The sequence below is a fragment of the Megascapheus bottae genome, chromosome 5, assembly GCF_031878675.1.
Source record: "Megascapheus bottae isolate mThoBot1 chromosome 5, mThoBot2.hap1, whole genome shotgun sequence".
Taxonomy (NCBI): domain Eukaryota; kingdom Metazoa; phylum Chordata; class Mammalia; order Rodentia; family Geomyidae; genus Megascapheus; species Megascapheus bottae.
The window spans coordinates 27,700,321-27,720,802 of NC_143513.1; the positions used below are offsets into that span (position 1 = coordinate 27,700,321).

General features: G+C 40.7%; 1 protein-coding gene across 4 annotated transcripts in view; it reads right to left on the reverse strand.

Annotated features, from left to right (window-relative positions):
- Nucleotides 1-20,482, reverse strand: part of Cobl (cordon-bleu WH2 repeat protein) — a 210,663-nt gene that overhangs the window by 90,604 nt on the left and 99,577 nt on the right. For all 4 annotated transcript variants that reach the window (XM_090332846.1, XM_090332848.1, XM_090332845.1 and 1 more), the window contains one exon: nt 5,172-5,345. In XM_090332846.1, coding sequence (XP_090188972.1) covers nt 5,172-5,345 — 174 coding nt within the window. The remainder of the gene's footprint in view (nt 1-5,171; nt 5,346-20,482) is intronic.

Here is a 20,482-nt window from a genome sequence, read left to right on the forward strand (position 1 = left end):
GGATCAGCAGGATCTGGAGATTGAGCTACTTTCATCCAGAGTCCACAGCAAGGAGAATATAGAAATGTCTCATCTAGAGACCACCAGAGCCTGAGGAAGCTGGAACATCCATTCAGACTGAATGCCACTCACTGAGCATGTGTCCTATTCATGAAACTACTCTGTCCCTACCCAGTCTGGTCCATTCCCTGCCACCAGCTAAGCCTACATGCAAATTACAGACTGACACAGAACCATCCTCCCTGCATGTCACAAAAGAAGATAATTAATTCTTCAGGACTGCAGAGAATGGCATCAGTCTGTGATGTCTCTCTTCAGTTGTCTTATGTTGAACTCATATCCATCTATTCATAAAATGTCTAGAGAATCATTGTGTGTCAAGCACTGAGCTTAAGGCTGAGCATATAGAAAAGAACAAGTTATGGTCCCAGTTCAGGGAGTGAGCAAGTGAATGGCAATTAAAGGACCTGGCCAGGATATGAGCCACAGACCTGTGCAAATATTGTCACTGGTGGTCCTAGTATAAATTCATCTACCATAGATCTCTGTGACAGGGAAATCTGAAAGAAGCTAACAATATGGGACAAGTCACTGTAAAGATGCTCAGTTAGAAAATCCTAATCATACAACATATTCAGAGTTTTTATTTCTTTTTTCTTTTTGCTAGTAATGGGACTTGAACTCAGAGCCTTTTGCTCATTCAACTTGCTTGCTCATGGCTGGTGTTCTATCACTTTGAGTCATGCCTTTATTCCAGCATTTTGTTGGCAATTTTAGATATACAGTCTTAGAGACTTTTCTACTCGGGATAACTTCAATTGTGATCCTCCAGGTCTCACCCTCCTGAGTAACTAAGATTATCACCATGAGCTGTCAATACCGAACAAGTTTCCATTTCTTGAAATGATTCATTATGCCAGCCCTGGGGGATAGCAAAGCTGAAGGGACTTATGCTCAAGTTCTTAAGGTCATTAGGCTGTTATTTACAGTCAAAATGCAGAAGAGAGCTTGCGCCTTAGAAAATGCTTCTGTGCCTTTCATGCAAGAACCCAAAACATCTGGGAACAGATGGAGAAGCTTTGCCCTCTGCTAACTGAAGGACACAATGGGGAAAAGACAGTTACTTTGGCCACAGGGCTGCTTTCTGGATCTTGCTTCGGATAGAAGAGCCAGGGGGCGGGATCAGGACACTGCTGCAGGGGGAGAAGGCTTGGCCTGCCCTCTACTTGAGTCAGACTTATGAATTTTCCAAAGACAGAAACATAATAGGAGCCTAGAATAACATAAACACAGGGAAGGAGGCGAAAGGTCTTCCTGGCAAGATGCAGTGAGGAAACCCTCCCCTCCGCCTGAAAGCTGGCAGGGTGAGCTGGGAGATGTTGAATCCAGGGACCCTGTGAGGATGAGAAAAGCCTGGTATGACCCTCCACTCTCTGGGGACAATGTGTTAGGAACACATAAAACTCCCACACTGTTCCTGACCTTCCACTCCACAATAAAAAGGAAGCAGCCTGCCATGGTAGTTCAGAACACAAAGCAGCATTACTGAAGGAGCCATACAGAAAGTTATATCTGAGAGGGGAATCAGGGCACCGAGTCAGTGTGTGCAACGGGAAGTCAATTCCTGCTTCAAAGACGGTCTCAAATATATAAGAAACCCACTGTGATGAAGATACCTTTTTCCTTCATGAGGTTTTCATTCTTAGGAATGAATCTCATTCCCTAATCTGATTTATTCTCCCAGGTCAGCTTCTGCAGGTAGGGAGGGGTAGGCCCTGGCGTCAGCTGCAGAGAATTTGTTCAGTGAAAACACCCAGAAGGTAATGGCCCCAGCCATGGGTTTCAAACATGCAGCTCAGGTGAAGTTTTCTCAGTTCAATGAAAGAACAGACATGATTAGCAAAGTTGCTAGGTTATCAAGAAATTTAAGTGGACACATTTTACATATGGAACACATACATATACATTTTCTTAATATATTAGGTGCATGGATGCTGAACTTCACCAGCATTAACATTTTTTTCCATTGGAAGATGATGTACTTTTCTGCCTTTAATTGTGATCAATCAGTGTATAAAGCTGGCATGAGTGAGAAAATGTACAATAAATAACAGAACTGGGATTTAACATACATCTGCCTAGACAGATAAATCCAAGAGACTCTTATCTCCAATTAATCAGCTAAAACTGGAGGTAGAGGTGTGGCTTAAGTGGTATATTACCATCCTTGAGCAAGTAAGTTAAGCATGAGCACAAGACTGTGAATTCAAGCTCCAGTACCAGTACACACTGTTATAAGTACACATATACACAGAGAGAGAAGAGACAGAGATGAGAGAGAGAGAGAGAGAGAGAGAGAGAGAGAGAGAGAGAGAGAGAGAGAGAGAGAGAGAGGAAGCACTCTCATTCTCATATATATTGGTCATAGCATTGGAAATAAGGCTTTCCTCCTTATTCAGGACATTGGTGTTAGATTAGGATCAGCCACACACAAATGAGATTCTGAAATAAACTTCTTATCTCTATATGAAAGGAAGTTCCCAAAGAGGGAACTGACATTTTTTCCCAACAACAACAAAATATTTCTGTGCTCTTTTCTTAGTAAACAATAAAGTATCTTTTTGAAAAGCATGTTCACTGAAAATTTTAAATCTATTCCACATGCCACTCATATGCTTAAAAAATGTTTTTCTATGAGGCCATTTCCCCTTCCATCCTGGGCCAAAATCAAGCAGATTTTACTAAAAGGAAACTTCATTTATTCTGCTGGGTAGAAAATACCACTTATTTTTCACTCAGAATTCCCAATTCTCTATTTTTTTGTACAATTTCCCATTCAGGCTAGCTTTGTGCACTGAGGATAATCACATTAAAGATTAAAAAAAACTACATCATCTTCTTTTGCTATACATCATGCTTCTTTGCTGGAAACCAGTGGCTCATGCCTGTAATCCTAACTACTCAGTAGCCTAAGATCTGAGAACTAAGGTTCAAAGCCAGACCATGCAGGAAAATCTATAACAGTCTTATCTTCAATTAGCCACAAAAAAGCCAGAGGCAGCACTATGGCACAAATGGTAGAGTGCCAGTCAACAGTGAAAAAGATAAGGACAATGCCCAGGCCCAGGACTAGCACAAACAAAAAAATTTTTTTACGAAAATGCATTTTTTACAAGAAAAAAAATCTTACATAATACTGATCCTAAAATTCATATTTTTACCACTAAATAACGTATCTATCACAACCAAAAGCAAGATGATTTCCCAAGTATACATATCAATTACATTTAGAAATCAGCTAATGCTGTTTGATACAGTCTCTGAGTTAGGAAAAATAAGAAAGTTTAGAATCTAAACTAGGCATATTAAAGAGGCACACTGTGAATAATCCAAGGAAAAAGCTTCACATGCCATTTGCACTATTTAATCATACCAGAGCATAGCAAAATGATACACAGCTTGTATCTAAATTTCCTTTGATCAAAAACACAGCTATGATCATGGGCAATGCAAAATAACTGAGTGATATTAAAGCATACCAAGAGACAGAAAAATAAAAATGTAAGCTTTTGAGATCATTCTTCTAGGAACATGAATAAAAGAAATTTAGATGAAATGTAGGTAATGTCTGAGGCACAAGGTTAAGGACAGCCCTGGATGTATATGGGTGACCAGAGGACTGACTTCCATAGCCTGATGGAGCAAACTGATCTACAGGTAGATAGATAGATAGATAGATAGATAGATAGATAGATAGATAGATAGATAGATAGATAGATAGATAGATAGGCAGGCAGGCAGGCAGGCAGGCAGGCAGGCAGGTAGACAGACTCAACGACCAATAAGGATGTCAAGCAAGATACTATGACCCTGCCATGGAGCTCTACTGCTGAACTACTACCCAAGAACAAGTTTCCAAGTCTCTAATTTGAGAGGTCTGACTTAGTTTCTGATATAATTTAAGGAATATTCATTTTATGAGTAGATAAAAAGAGTGAGAAACTAAAGACTAGCACAATGAGGGTTGTGGATCCCTTGAATACTATGATGTAGAACAGGTCCAGAAATACTGAAACAGTAGGCAGGAATAAAGAGAATAAAGAGATTGGCTCATTCAGCTAGGAAGTAGGCTTTTTCTTGAGGGGTAGGAGGTTCCTGTATTGCAGCTTATACTTAGGGTCTACAAGCAAAGGGTTGATTCATCACACTACTTGGAAGAACTTTCTATTTTATAGTTTTGGATGGTAGTTTGGTATGGGTAACTAAAACCATTGAAAGTGACACCTCGTTTGACTCATTTCAGATGTTTCTAGGTGGAAACAAAAAGGCCCAACGATCTCCAGGGAAGTATGTCAGGAAGCTGAGTCAGTACCTAATGACTCAATCACCTTCAAAGGCATCACACTGCTGTAAAGATAAACACTTAAAGGGATTTGTGTGCATGTGTGTGTGTGCGTGAGTGTGTGTCCCCATACTGGGGTTTGAACTCAGAGCTTGGGTACTATCCCTTTGCTTTTTAACTCAAAGCTGGTGCTCTACTACTTGAGCCACATCTCTACTTCTGGCTTTTGCTGGCTAACTGAAGGTAAGAGTCTACAACTTTCTTCTCTTGGCTGGCTTTGAGCTATAATCTTCAGATCTCAGCCTCCTGAGTAGCTAGGACTAAAGTCATTAGCCAGCCACTGGTGCCTGGTTTAACAAGAGGACTCTTAAATATGAGGCTACACAAAATAAATTTTATGTTCCCCTGAAAGCAACTTAATACACACACAAAAAAACCAGTTTCAGCTTTCCTGTGAACCTGAAGTTCTGGGACTCTATGCTCCATTTTGGGTTATCTGTATTGTTTACAAGTTTCCTATTTCTTAGGTACCTTTATATTGTAATTTCTCATTAAACAGTCACAGTGATGTCCCCAGAATTTCAGTGTTAGTCAATAAGCATAGATTTTTTTAAACTGTTAGGCCCAAAAATAGCTCCCTGCCTTCGGTAACTGAGGCACAGTGGTATCTCGCCTTTACTTCTAAATTAAGTGCAAATGTTCACCCGGAACAATCTGCCTGCCAACGTCACAGGTGTGAAAAATGACAGAGTCCTCAAGGAACAGCTGCGGGAGTGCTGGCAAGGTCATAGAGAAGACACTTTGGTCAGAAGAGCCCCTGCTTCCTTACCTTTTCTGAAGCCTTGTCTTGAACTGGTGGCAAGGACCCAGGAGGAGGAGGGGCTCGGCGCTTCTTCATGTCCGATTTCACAGACATCCCTGAGATATTACCCAGTGAGAGAGATGGCCCCAATGAAAGGGACCGTGAATGCATGGATGGAGAATTTGGAGTTGTTAGGCAGCCCTGTGTGGGAAGAGACAAACATAAAATTTCATCAGGAAGATAGCCTCTCTGGACCACATGTTAACACAAAGTAACAAATCCACCTATTCACAATTTAATGGCATCGCCATTCACAGACCAGCCTGAATAAGACTGAAGCAAAAAAAAAAAAAAAATTCCCATTATCATTTTGCAAGGAAAGTTACACCACTGCATGACAAATGTCTGCTGTTAAGATTTATTTTCTTCATTTTGAAATAACAGCAGACTTTCTAAACCCCTAAAAACACTTAGCAATTAGAGTGACTTAATATCCCCATCCCACCAGCAGGTATAAATTAGCCTCCTAAAAATTTTAGCCTGTCATCAGATTGATCTCTTAGACACAGAATAAAGAAAAGATTGGATGAAGTGTATTTTAATGGGGATAAACACAGCCTTTGCTATCCACAGAAGTACCTCATTTGCTGCCAGTTTTGTCTTTCTTTCTTCTAATATACTAAGTTTCTAATTTCTCCAAGTCATTTTCTTAAGTGTGGCACAGATGCTATTTGCCACTGGTGCCAGATTGAGTGAGATAAATGCCTAGGGTCTGTTTCAGTGAAAAACAGAAGGATCCATGCAGAAAGAGGATTTAGAAAGGTAGTATTCTAAAATTTCAAATTAAAGACAAAATGGCAGACCACTGTGAACTCTTTCTTGCTATAATGACTGATCTTCCATAACCAAAGTAACCATGGACTAATTCCATAGCCCCTGAAGTGAAGGGCCAGGCCACAGACTGTGGTGACAGAGCCTTGGCTTGTCTGGTTTAACCACTTATACGGTATATAGGACCGTGGGCGAGTTTTTAATTTCTCTTCTTACAGGTTATCCATCTCCTTTAACACTAGAGTTCCTATATCACAAAGCTATTGTGAATTAAATAGGTGACTTCATGTAAAATGCATCAAAATGTTCTGGCACAAGGCAAGCAATCAATGTGTATTACCTATTATGATTATTTTGTAACTGCTTACTCTTATCTCTCTCAACCCAAACCCCATTAAAGTGTGAGCTTCATGCAGACAGTGAATAGCTCTCATCTTTCCTGCAGTCTTCAACAGTTCTTGCGGCGTGGTGGCATATGAGCTCACACTAGTCATAATGAAAGGCTGGTGCTGAGCCTCTGAGTGACTCTATTTTAATATCTTACATAATAAACTGAGGCACAAGGATTCAGGGGATGAACTGGTTCCCCATGGTTAGGTGTGCTGGTGCATATCTATAATCCCAGCACTCTGGAGGCTGAGTTAGGATGATTACCTTAACTAAATAGAGAGTTCTAAGCCAATTTGATCTACCTAGAAACACATTGTCAATAATTAATAATAATGGTATCCCTTTTATCCTTCTCTATGTGTTCCAACTCACTTATTCCCTCAATTTACCTAGGTTAATTACCACATAATATGTAGAATATAATGAATGTATTCACCTACCCTTGCTTTCTCCATGGGCCTCACTCCCCTAACAACACATATTCTAGATTCTTGGTATTTATTTTATTAAATTGCATGTTAGAATTTGTGCCACCTTATATTTCCTTGTGAGGTACTGACCATCAAAGCCCTCCAATGCCGCCGCCACCACCACCACCACCACCACCATCATCATCATCACATACACACTTTTCATAGGGAACAGGTAAGGGATGCTACAGGAACTCTGCAGTTCCTGTCGAAACTTCTGGAAACAATGTAAATCACTCCCTATACTTGAGTTTTGCAGCTATCCTATTCATCACTAAGCAAACACATCCAATGTAATATCAATTCTATTACATTCATTTTCTTCTGCCTTACATGTACCTCCATAGAAACCAGGAAGATTTGGAAAGACAGGCAGGACTAAATGATAGCAGGACCCGGAAAACTAAATAAAGCGAATGAAACAGACCAGAGACACTTGATCATGCATATAACTATGACAGTTTCTCAATGGAAGGCTGGCTTATTCAAATACTCCCAAACTCAGGGGGATTGCAAAGCCTGCTTTTCCTTGTCCACAGTCCCTCAGCATGCAGCCAGAAGCACAGATATTGAGATTCTATATACTGCTCAATACAGTCTACTGACTGAAAATATGCCACATTCACACACACACACACACACACACACTACATTCATGATAGGAAGGCCAACTATTGCTATTGGTGTGATACTCTGGGGAGAAGCACATGTCTATGCTTTTTTTCTTTTCCATATATTTTTTATTGTAATTAATAGAAGGGTTACATTGTATTCACCAGATAGAAGGTGCATTACTTCACAAACATTGATACCCTTTCTCATGTCTTGGTCCCCATTTCCCTCTCCCCTCCACCTCCCCTCATCTTGTTTTTCCCCATTCTCTATCTGATTTCAAATAACCAAATGCGCATATATAGAATATATCAGATAACAAGGTGAAATACTGTAGCAATATGAGATAACCAAGGGATAGCAAAAAAGATGAGAGATAACCTAGTACATTAAGGAAAACAATCACTCGTTATATGGCTTTTGTTTCTATATCCTGGAGGTCCTTTCATTTAGCGTCATACTGTATGGCCTTATGTATTTAGGTTTTATTCTATTGTAAATCTCTGCTAGGAGAGCCCAAGGTTTCTACTGATTATGACAAATGAGGGAAACCATTGAGCCTATGTTCCTTTGAGTCTGGCTTACTTCACTTAATGATTTTCTCTAAGTCTTTCCATTTCCCTACAAATGGTGCAATGTCGTTTTTTCTGACAGCAGCATAGAATTCCATTGTGTATAAATACCACATCTTGTTGATCCACTCATCAACAGAGGGACATCTGGGTTGGTTCCATATATTTGCTATGGTAAATAGTACTGCAATGAACATCGCTGTGCTAGTAGATTTAGAATGTCCTTGTTTCTGGATGGTTGAGTAAATGCCAAGTAGTGGAATTACTGGGTCATAGGGGAGTTCTATGTTTAGTCTTTTGAGAAACTGCCATACTACTTCCATAGTGGTTGAAGGAGTTTGCACTCTCACCAACAGTGTAGTAGTGATCCCTCCTCGCCACATCCCCGCCAGCATCTGTTGTTATTAGATTTTTTGATCCTGGCCATTCTCACTGGAGTGAGGTGGAATCTTAAGAGTTGTTTTGATTTGCATTTCTTTTATGACCAGAGATGTTGAGCATTTCTTCATGTGTCCATAGGCCACTCATTTCTTTTAATGGGAAGCTCGTTTCTTTGGGGATTAGTTTTGGAGTGGTTCAATTTTTGGAGCTGTAGATATATTTTAGATATGAGGCCTTTGTCTGTTGTCTGGTGAGTGAAGATCTTCTCCCACTGTGCAGGATTTCTAGTTAATTTGCTAGCTATATCTTTTGCCATACAGAAGCTCTTCAGTTTAATGCAGCCCCACTTATCCAGACTTTCTCTGATTTGTCGTGTTTCTTGGTCCTTATTAAGAAAGTTTCGACCTGTGCCAAGGAGACCTAGTGTATCTCCTATTCCTTCTTGTAAAGTTTTCAGTGTATCTGCTTTTACACTGAGGTCTTTGATACATTTGGAGTTAATCCTGGTGCAGAGTAACAAAGAAGGGTCCAACTTTAGTTTTCTGCAGGTGCTTTACCAGTTCTGCCAGCACCATGTGTTGAAGAGGCTGTACCTTTTCCATTCTATTTTTTGGCTCCCTTGTCAAAGATTAGGTGGCCATAGGTCTCTGGATTAATATCTGGGTCCTCAGTTCTATTCCATTGGTCTTCAGGCCTGTTCTTGTACCAGTACCAAGCTATTTTGGTACATGCCTAAGCTTTATCACATCCCAGGAATACCTGCTCAGGGTAATGTATTGCACAACTCTGCATCTAATTGCTTCTCTTCTCCTTACCCTTCCTAGTCTTGCTCTTCTAGTTCCTCTTTTCCTCAGTCCTCACTACAATGCCTCAATGACCCTTCATCAGGACTGACTATGAACTTTTCTCTAAATATCATGAGTCTTATATGAAGTCCTGTGTATACTCCCATAAAGGCTTTTTACAAGATGCTTATTTAAATTGATTTCAGGTTGTCATTTTGAAATCTTTCTGCCTTCATTAGAATCCTGGCATCTTGGATTATCAACTCCAAAGATAAGGATTAAGAACAGACTTTATGGTAGAAATATCACCTTTGAAATGGGGAAACTTTCATTTAGTTTGAAGTGCTTACAACATGAATAAGATAAACCAACTAGTACATTTCTATCCTAATACATGTAGTCTAATACGTGTAGTTTCTTTCTCTACTGATCATTTTGTTAAAAATGTAACCTCACAGAACCATTGTGAAATGACTTATTTTTTCTTTTTCTTTTCTTTTGGTAGTCTTTGGGCTTGAGCGCAGGACCTGGACAATGTCCCTGGGATTTCTCAAGGCTAGCACTCTACCACTTGAGCCACAGCACCACTTCTAGCATTTTCTGTGTATGCGGTACCAAGGAATTGAACCCAGGGCTTCGTGCATGCTAGGCATGCACTTTACCACCACTAGGTCACACTCCTGGCTCTGTGAAATGACTTTTAGCTGGAGAAGCCAGGAGTCCAACATGTACTTTACTCCAGAACTCCCAGAATCCCTCCCACTGATTTTGGCAAAATGAATTCTGTCCCAACAAATATATTATCATCTCCAATCCACTCCATACAGTTAGCAAACACCCCTTCCTTGGCTTCATCTCACACCATTATAAAGGCCAATTTTCAGGGTCTGATAGACCTTGGTCACCAAATCTCCTTAATTATTTATTCAACAGTGTTTAAATTGCCCTTCAGTACATGGGCAGTCAAATCTACTTTTAATTCATCTCCTGCCTTCCTTCATTCTCCCTCATGGAATTTGGAAGACGGTGGAGAATGTCTAAAAGGTTGACGTTGATCAAGCTATATTGTATTCATAAATGGTTTTGTTAAATGGCAACTCTGTACAATCACTTACAGAGAATTTGAAAAATAGAAAAAAGATTTAGGATACATTCCAAAGTCACAGGGGAGGAAAATATCATCAAGCACTGGATAGACTTTAAAATACTGAGTCTTTCCAACATTCGATATCATGGAAAACCAATCATGTGATTCATGTGGTCTGGAGCTCTTCAGAAGAGCTCAGGACTCTCCTCTGATTCTAGTTTCCTTCTTGGCTCTTGCTACAAAGGTGCAAAGTCCATTAGCAATCCCTCCAAGAGGGATTTCATTTCCTGTTCTTGATTCAAACAGGTCATTGTTTTCATTTTCCTTAAAAAAAAAAACAAACAAAAAACAAATCAAGTTCAGTATATGTAGAGAAGTGACCTTGTCTTCCTCCAAAGATCCAGTCTACAGGGTTTAGTCATCATAATCTTACCTGACTTCCTCAGCAGATAGATTAAGTTGTGAAAGAAAGTGTTGGCTAACAAAAGAAAAGGAGCAAAGTAAACTCAACCACTTGCCCCAGGCCTCATAGGACATTGTTTTGTGGGGTGTAAACTTCCCCCGAAGGGAAACAGCTATCAGGGGACATGAGAATACAATCAGACTCTACTCTAAGAGAAAACACAGAACTATCCTCACCACAACCAGCCTATGTCAATGATCTGATCCTGTCTTATACATATCTGTGGGGAAAGGAGGAAGAAAGCAATTTGTAGAGCTGATTGTCATCTCAAAATGGGACCAGCAACTTGCTTAACAGTTTGAGATTTACCCAAGTTCTAAGTTTGAATGCATAAATACATATGCATACACACACACACACACACACACACACACACACACACACACACACACACCCACCCACCCAGAGTTGATTTCTTTGGTTTGACAATTACTTTGTCACGGAGTCACTGGTTCCTCATAACCCTGACATATTTCACTGCTCATGGGGACAAGGACCTATTATGAATAGAACTGCTATAAACATTTGTGTAAATGTTTTTGCTTGAAAAATCTGTTTTCAGATCTCCGTAAATAGCTAGGATCATGTGATAATACTTTGCTTAACTTATGCTTTCCACTGTAAGTGAATCAGTTGACATTCCTACCCATAATGTACAAAAGTTCCAGCTTCTCCTTTATCCTCATAAACATTTATATTCTGTTAAACAAACATTATGGAAGCCAATGCAGTGGTGCACACGCCTGTAATCCTAGCTCTCAGGAGAATCAAAAGATGTACTAAAGTTTGAGGCCAGCCCAGGCAAAAAGTTAATGAGGTCTCATCTCATGCAATAAGCTCTGTGGTGGAATGCACCATACCTGTCATACCAATTATGCACAAATATGAGTATCAAAGACTGAGGTCCATATCTACTCCAGCAAAAACACCAGACTCTATCCAAAAGCCAAAAAAGGCCTGGGGATGTGATTCAAGTATAAAGTGCCTGTCTGCTAAGCATGTGGTCCTACGTATAAATATCAGTACTCCAAACAAAACAAAATAACAAAGCATAATGGGATCCTAAGTGGGTCTGAAGTGGTAGGTCACTGTGGCTTTGAGTTGCATTTCCCTAGTTATTAAAGATACTGGTTGAGTTGCATTTCTGTAGTTACTAAAGATGGTTATCTTTTCCTGTGTTGCCATAGTCATCAACTCTTCAAAAGTCAAGATTTAGAACCATTGCTCAATCTTTGCCTCCAACCATCACACCTCATCTTTCAGACTAAAGGTAGTAGATTTTTCATTCTCTTTGGGGTAGTGTGTTAGAACATCTGCCCCTACATTCCTTCTGGTCCCCAGCCCCATGATTCCACTTGCAAGGTCTCAAATGAAAGACACAGGCAACATTCAGTATCTGTCAATTTTACCCCCACCCTCTGGTAGAGAACATCACAGAGCACAGGATGAAATTTCTCCAGGGAGAAATCATAAACAACTTCAATGAGTGTTACATCATTTATTCATAAGCTTGGGCTCTTTAACATTCCAGTAATTTCACCCCTGATTCCTCCTTGAGATTCCCTGCCACGTCCCTTAAGAAATGATGCAGAGTAGGGGATTGGTGGCTCATGTCTAAATCCTAGCTACCTGAGTGGCTGAGACCTGAGGATTGTGGTTCAAAGCCAGCAAGGGCAAAGAAGTCCATGAGACTTTTATCTTCAGTTAACCACCAAAAAGCCAAAAGTGGAGGAGTGGCTCAAAGGAGGGATTAGTGCCTAGGCCCTGAGGTATAGGCTCAGTACCAGCATGTGGGTGTGCACGCATGCGCGTACACACTCACACACACACACACACACATACCATGCTGCAGAGGACATATCCACTGATCCAATTGATGAAGGTGCCTAGGACTGCAGGGAGGGACATGGAGCATGCATGTCAAGGGGGGCATCCATGAAGGTCATCTTCAAAGTCATTATCAGTTTTCCCTAGATCTTCATGGTAATCTTACCATTTACCTAGCTTTTTTATGTTCCCTGGCCTGACCAAGAGGGCCGAGATTGTGTGATTTTACTGATATGCACCCAGCCTTCTCCCATCAAGACGCATTTTTGTTAGAAAGATAAACAGGGAACAGAGAGAGGTGACAGCAGTGGGTTTTGAATGTCAGAGCATAGAAAGTGGCAAAAAGCCCAGAGTTGTGGGAAAGCACCGAAAACTTGTCAGAAGGTCCTCGTAAAGAACAATAGACTTTCCTCTGTAGGAAGGTGTCACAGTGACTAATAAGGGAAATAAGGATTATTCAGCCAAGTCTTCCCAGTTCCTTGTGAGGAAGTAAAGGACAGGAAGAAAACCAGATACCCAGAAAAGATATCAAATACCACTGCTGCCTTCCACGAAGAATGGGAAAGCAGGCACATCTGTTCACAGACTTGCAAGTCAAGAAGAGGGGGGTCTTGCTTCCATCTTGCCTACATGGGTAGTGGGGAGGCAGCAGAGGGCTCCTCAGTCTACCAACATTCCTCCCGTCCTTACACAGCACAGTGGGCTGAAGGTTCTGCAATCTGGCTCCCCTCCAACAGCCTTGGATAACTGCAGGGAACTGGAGCCATCTTAGATCCAGGTTTCTAGGCAATGAGTGCATTAGGCTTCTCCTGAGCACACCAGGCACAGGGCAGGCATAACAAGCTTTTTATCAGTAACCCATGGCCAACCCCCAATCCCTACTAGCACACAGGTCAGATGAAGGTCCTTGCTGGCACTGGAGAGCAGCTAGGATGGATGGGAAGTTGGTGGATGAGAAAGGAAAGGAGAGTTCCGTTCTTTTTTCTTTCCTTGTCAATCTTTATCTTGGCAGCATTATGAACAAATTCTCACCTACTTGGTGTTTAATGGGCAACTCTTTGCCTGTAAGCAAAATCTTGGGTGCTTCCTAATGGATTCCTCTTGCCAGTTTTGGGACTCCCTGTGGTACCCACTGAAGCTTTGTCTCCTTCCATCCTCTCTCTCTCTTACAAAAATCTGACAAAAGTCAGATTCTGTCCACACATGTTAGTTCTGTTCTGGTTTGCCTAGCCAAAATAAATGATCTCTGGCTTTCCCCCATTCCATAGGCCTTCTGGCCTGGAAGTGTTGCCAAATGGAACTGCGTACTTCTCTTTCACTATGGTTTCAAATTTCTGACCATTCCTGTCCAAGATCTACTCACTCAGTGAATCTTTCAGAAATGAGGCCAAGGTTATCCACAGACAGATATGAACATGATAGCAAGATCCAGCCAGGGACCTGATGCTCAAATCCACCCACTGCACTGAAGAATATGGTTCCTATTGGTCAAAGTCCCAGATCGTAATTTCTTTTCAATGTGTATGCAAGAAAACACATATATAACTCACCTCTGTCACAAAAGAACTTACATTTTGTAAGTACTCAATGCGTAATTCCTATTTTCCCACTTCATTTGCATATATTAGTTGTACATGGGGATTTCACCGTGATGTTTCTGCACATGTACACAATTCCCATTTGAGTCAGAAACCTCAGCTCCTACTTCAGGACTGTTGTCCTAAGTCCCTGAGACAAAAGTCACAGCCCCACGTCAAGGTTTGCAGAAACACAAGGCCTGAGGGATGTTATCTTTCTCCAAAGATGGCTCCTCACCATAGGCCTTACTGTGTGGCATCTTGACCTAAATCATCTCCATTTCCTGTCACTAATGGGAAACACAAGTGCCTGTCACGTCTCATGAATAGTCACCTCTTGATAACTGCCAGAAAGGCTGAGTATTTGATGGTTTTTTTGTGCCCAAATTGTACCACTTTTTTTTCCCAATTTTTTTTTGTTAAAGAATTTTTAACATTGATTTTTACATCATATTTCAAATGACATCTTTAACAAACTAGTGTTCAAGAAGGGAATCTCTATATACAATCACTGGCACTTAGTTTTTAGAACTTAATCAAAATTAGGCTAAGGGTTTGTATATCATAGATACATATTAATTTATGAAATAAAAACATTGTCTATAGAGTAATAGGTTTTTATGTCTATATAGTTATGTTTATATTTCCATAACCATGTCCATAGCATTGGGTATGCAAATATTTTTTCCATATATTTTTATTGTAATTAATAGAAGGGTTACATTACATTCGCCAGATGGAAGGTACATTACTTCACATACATTGATACCCTTTCTCATGTCTTGGTCCCCATTTCCCTCCCCCCCACCCTCATCTTGTTTTCCTCCCTTTCCTATCCAATTTCAAATAACTAAATACGCATATCTCCAATATATCAGATAACAAAGTGAAATACTGTAACAATATGAGATAACCAAGGGACTTTTACCAAATAGGCAGCAGTGGAAGCTGCAGAAGTGGCTTCCCTACCTGTGGCCACAAATGGTGGATTTGGAACCAACTTCCTCCCACATCACACTCCCTCAGGGCTGTGTACTCCTGCCTTTTCTGTTATTAGCAAAACATCATTCCCATATCAGCTTTGGTTCTAACTCTCACTTTCTGAGCAATTTTTAAAATTGGCTGGTACTTTGGCTAAAGTAAACTATTTCAAGTTGCTTCAGTAGTGCTCAGTGGATTTGCCTTTCCTTGATTTACAACCTAGTTTGTGATTTCACTATCTGCCCCCAGATGGCTAAGGTGTGTGTGTGTATGTGTGTGTAGGTATCTACACACACATACACACACACACACACACACACACACACACACGCAAATAACCACTGCTTACTTTAAGATTTCTCTCATTTTCTTTAATTCCATTAAAAACTCTGGCAGGTTGGTATTTTCCTACGGGACATTCCTCCACATGCACACGTACCCATGTACATGCACACAGAAAGTAAGGTCTTACGGCTTTCATGGGAACCACAGGCACTGTAGGCACTGTAGGGAGAAAGAAAGGGGGCTGAGCTCTGCCAAGCATCAGAGTGATTGGCATGCCTTGGGCTCAGTCATTAGCTTAAGTGGTCTGTGGATCCCAGAAGTGCCTCCACAGAGTAATTCAGCCTTCTGGTGAAACTCAGAGAGCTAAGAAGTTTGTGTCTGTTGCTCGCACTCAGCAATCATGCAGAATGCACATCTGATAGCAAAGGTAGCTGATAATAAGTATTAGAAAACAAAGGACAGTTACAGGACATGACTCTCATGCTGTACCTTGATTATCCTTAGCATAAATATTATTTTCTTGAGGGAGAAAGACAGTTAACTTTCTAATCCTCTGAGAAAAAGCAGAAACCTTAATTGGTCCTCTGTCACTCTGCAGACTGAGAGAAGGGAAACACAACTATGCAGACACTTTCAGAAGATGATTCTGGTTGATTTCATTATCTAAATAATGAGTAACTGACTAAAGGGTTGACAGAGACAGAAAATAAACACTCCATCCCAAAATAAACCCTATTATCCAAAGGGTAAAGTGTGCACTTCTGGTCAAGGAAAAACTGTTTTTTTTTTCCCCCCCAGAACAAAATGATAAGAGTCATAAAGACGAATTGTCATCTTTTCAGTTCTGAGCACATGGGCAAACTGCTTTCAGGTAGTTGGTTCTTCTTGAATGGGAGGATAAAAAAAAAAAAAAACTCTTTTCCTCAAAGTGAAGACCCACTGGACTCCCTGCTCCCTTCCCTAATTAGCACTAATCACTCATCTTGATTTAAACATTAGTCACCTCAGAAAAATGCAGTGAGCCTAAGTGGGGTGCTGGTGACTCACACCTGCTGAGATCAGAGGATCGTGGTTCAATGCCAACCAGGGCAGGAAAGTATGTGATACTCTTATCTACAATTAACCACCAGAAAGATGAAAGTGGAACTGTGGCTCAAATATTGAAACATTAGCCTTGAGCAAATAAAATTTAATGGACAGAGCTCAGGCCCTGAGTTTAAGTCCCATTAACCTACACCATAAAGGACAAGAAAAAATGCATCAAGTCTAGTAAGAACTTACAGCCATCTTCAATCTTCAGCTGGTTTCATCTCAGCTGCAGTAGAAACAAAACTATCCAGCCTTGCTGCACTGATTTTTCTGGTCCATCATATAGACTGCTAATCTATACAACTTTGTGTCCCCTGTCATTCTACCAGTTTTCATTCAAGAGAAAGTGACTTAAGTTTTAAGACAGATAGGAAAATAATTGTATCAATAAAGATTCAAGGAGAAATATACCAGCTTTCTTGCTTTGGACAGGCCTCTGAATCATTTCTTTATGATCAGAAGTGGACTGTGGGCCTGGCTCAGGCTGGGCATGGAACCCCACACTGAGAGTCCTTACAGACAATGCCGAGACTACTATACATTAACACTCACCAACAGTGAGCACTTGTGTGTGTGTGGGGGGGGGTGTCTCTGTTCTTTCTTTAATGACTTGATGTTAATAGTTAAATCTAGTTCATATATGATTTCAAAATCAAACATACTCAAAAGGGAAAAAACAGTTATGTGTGTGTATGCATGCATACAGACACTAAGGCTTGAACTCAGGGACTAAGCACTATGCCTTAGCATTTTTACTTCTGGCTGGCACTGTACCACTTCAGCCACACCTCTACTCTTGGCTTTTTGTGGTTTACCAAAGATAAGAGTCTCACAGACTTTCTTGCCAGGGCTACCTTCAAATCTCAATCCTTAGATTTTTTTTTTAGCCTCCACAAGTAGCTAGGATTGCAGGCATAAGCCACTAACACCTGGTCAAAGAAATCATTTTTACTGCAATTATGCCATAAGGAAGCTGCTAAGATTGAATGCGGTATGCTACAAGAAGACTCCAGGAAGGACTGGCTTGACACAAGATGACCAAGCAGAGGTGACAAGGACTCGTGAGAGAGCTATTGATTTCTGATTTCAGAATGTAATATGAGGGAACCACTGCTATAAGACAAACAAAACTCAATTATGCTCGGCAACACTCTAGAACAGTCCTTGTATCAGCAGACTGTTAAACAGCAAACCTCATTCCCACCTCTCCAATGTTCAAGGTATTTAGTGCTAAGTAAACTTTGTGGCATGATTCACTCTTTCCCACCCCCTTAGCCTTTACCAATAGCTATTGCCAGCTGCTCTTAATGGTTGAGCAGACTGCTTTTCTATAGAAACCATCTCTCTCTGCCCAGAATCTCCTATTATCACATTTGCCAGAAAAGTGAAAACTTAGCAATGAGTTGCTAATTAATATTTTCAAGACTTCTGGTTGTTTTGCTTCGGTTCAACCTCACTGCTCTAAGATTTCTCACAAGACCCTATGGCTTCCTCCAGCCATGTTTTGCTACTGACAAGGTTCTGTGGCAAGGACCAAAAATAATTCCAAATGAAGAGTGGTCTTGTACACAGGTTGATTTATAGTACTAACAGGCTTGGAAGCAGAGTTTCTCTTCCTCTAGTCACAGGATTTGCATGGCCATTTGAGCACAGAAGTGGAGATGGCTTTAGGGGCATTTCTGTGTCTCCTGCCATAGATGGGAATGTTCAGATTCCTTTGTGGCCTTCTCTGATTCAGACCCTCCATCTGTAGCCAGACCTCAAGATTCCTCTGACAGAACCACCAACAAACTGACCCCAAACCACAGTGCTTGTTTTTTAGTAAGAGCTACTTTCCACTAATCTGCTCTCAGTTCTTACTGTTTTGTGTTCCTAAGAATAATTTCAGGCACTCTTAGAATGCAATCTGCACTGATCAAGATGCATTTATACTCACACATTGATATACTGAACTGCAACTCCTTTGTACAGATATTTTAACAGAAATTAGAAAAGCAAAACAACAAAAACCACCCACTTCCTGATAAAGAGAATTCATTCCAGATTCTACTTCCATCACTGTTGTGGGTCCTGGCTACCATTGAGAATGGTAAAGGCCTTACCAAAAGGTATCTACTCTGGTGAGATGCCCATTGTATTGGACACATCATTAACATCACACCAAAGTCAGTCTTAGTCTGGAAGTGCTGGTACTCTTGTTTCTTCGTACATCACGGTATTTCCTGCTACCAGCTATTATTGCTCCTAATAGTAGCAGAATGGATAGCAAATAAGTTTTAGAATAAAGTAAAAAAAATCAGAAGACGTCACTAACACTTTAAGGTGAAAGCAAATGTAAAACTTGTCTTTGCCAAACATCTGAATAATGATAATAATTCATTACCATGGTGCTGTCTGCAAACACATGTTGTTTAAAAAACAGTAAAGATGTTCTGTTGCTGATGCTTTTGAAGCAACATGCTGAATGACCTAAAAGCTCATAGATGATCTTCATGTTGTCCTACACAGTGAACTATATAATAAAATGCTATTAGCCAACTGACACACCCTATTTCTTTAGATCTTCCCCTTTCTTGTCATTGGGGAAAGGAGAAGGACATGAGAAGGGGGCCATGGGGTCATTTGGCTCAAGTCACAATAATAACCGGTCTGCTCTTTGTGAGACAAACTCTTCTTTTTTTGGTCAGTCACAAGGCTGGAACTCAGGGCTTGGATGTCATCCCTGAGTTTTTCCAACTCAAGGTCAGTGCTCTACCACTTTTGAGCTACAGCACCACACCTGGTTTTTCTGGTGGCTAACTGGAGATAGGTATTTCACAGATTTTCCTGCCTAGGCTGGCTTTGAACCATGATCCTCAGATCTCAGCCACCCACAAAGCTAGGATTACAGGCATGAGCCACTGGAGCCCAGCTCTTCTTTCTTTCATTGCAAGATCATTCACATGATGGCTCCTTGTAGCTGTATGTGACAGGATGGTCCCTTCTAGCTTAGCTGTATTTCATGGTGACCTTACCAATAAAATGAAAGCAGATGAGACATGCATTAATTTCCTAATTGGCCTATACAAGATGTATCATGGTCATACCCCTTCAAGGTTGTCTCCTGGAAGTGAGACAGATGACCATGGTCACCTTTGAACCTTAGGTTACTAAAAAGTGATGACTCTAACCTTGTCCCCAGCCTCAAAATCTGAGGAACTTATTCGTTACAGCATCTTACCCACACTTACTAATACATTGGCCACAGGGTTAAGTGTTTGAGTGACACTGAGATTAGCCTATCAGAAAAGGAAACGTGCAAGGATGTGAGTACAATTTTAAACTACTGATCTAAGTAGCATTTTGCAAAGGCTCCATGTCTTGTCATCTTATCATCTTGTTGAATGACAGTAACAGGTACAGAGTCATGACTGTGAACCCACGCTGAGCAGACCTCCAGGGAAGCCAGCATGGAGGGCCATGACACGACTGCTCTAGAGTCTCAGAGAAAAGGCACACACCAATATTGTTACAAGGCTTCAGCAGAAAAGGCAGTATTCTAAATGAAGCAGAAAACCTGGGAGCCATAAACATCAAAGAAAACAAATCAATAGCATGATGACTAGACAAAAATATTAAACCAAAACTTCATACTTCTCTATCTGTGCCCGTAAATACTCTGACAGGGGTAGAAGTTTCTCTCTCCTCCTCCTCATACCAAGTTCTCATTATGAAGCAGGGTTGGCTGGGGCCAGTAGGGAAGATCTACACAGAACTGACACACGTGCCTGCTTACCCTAATCCTGACACATATGTTCAAACAGTAGTCTGTGGAGTATGTGGAGAAGAAAGGGTATATCGTCTAGTGGACTTCAATATAATGCTCTCTCCAAATGTGGGAATCTACACTCAAAATCTTTACATTACATTTAGACTTTTCATTAACTGAAATAGTTGCAAAAGCATTTATAAATCCTTTTCCCCCTGCTGAGAGTTATTTCTTTTTCTC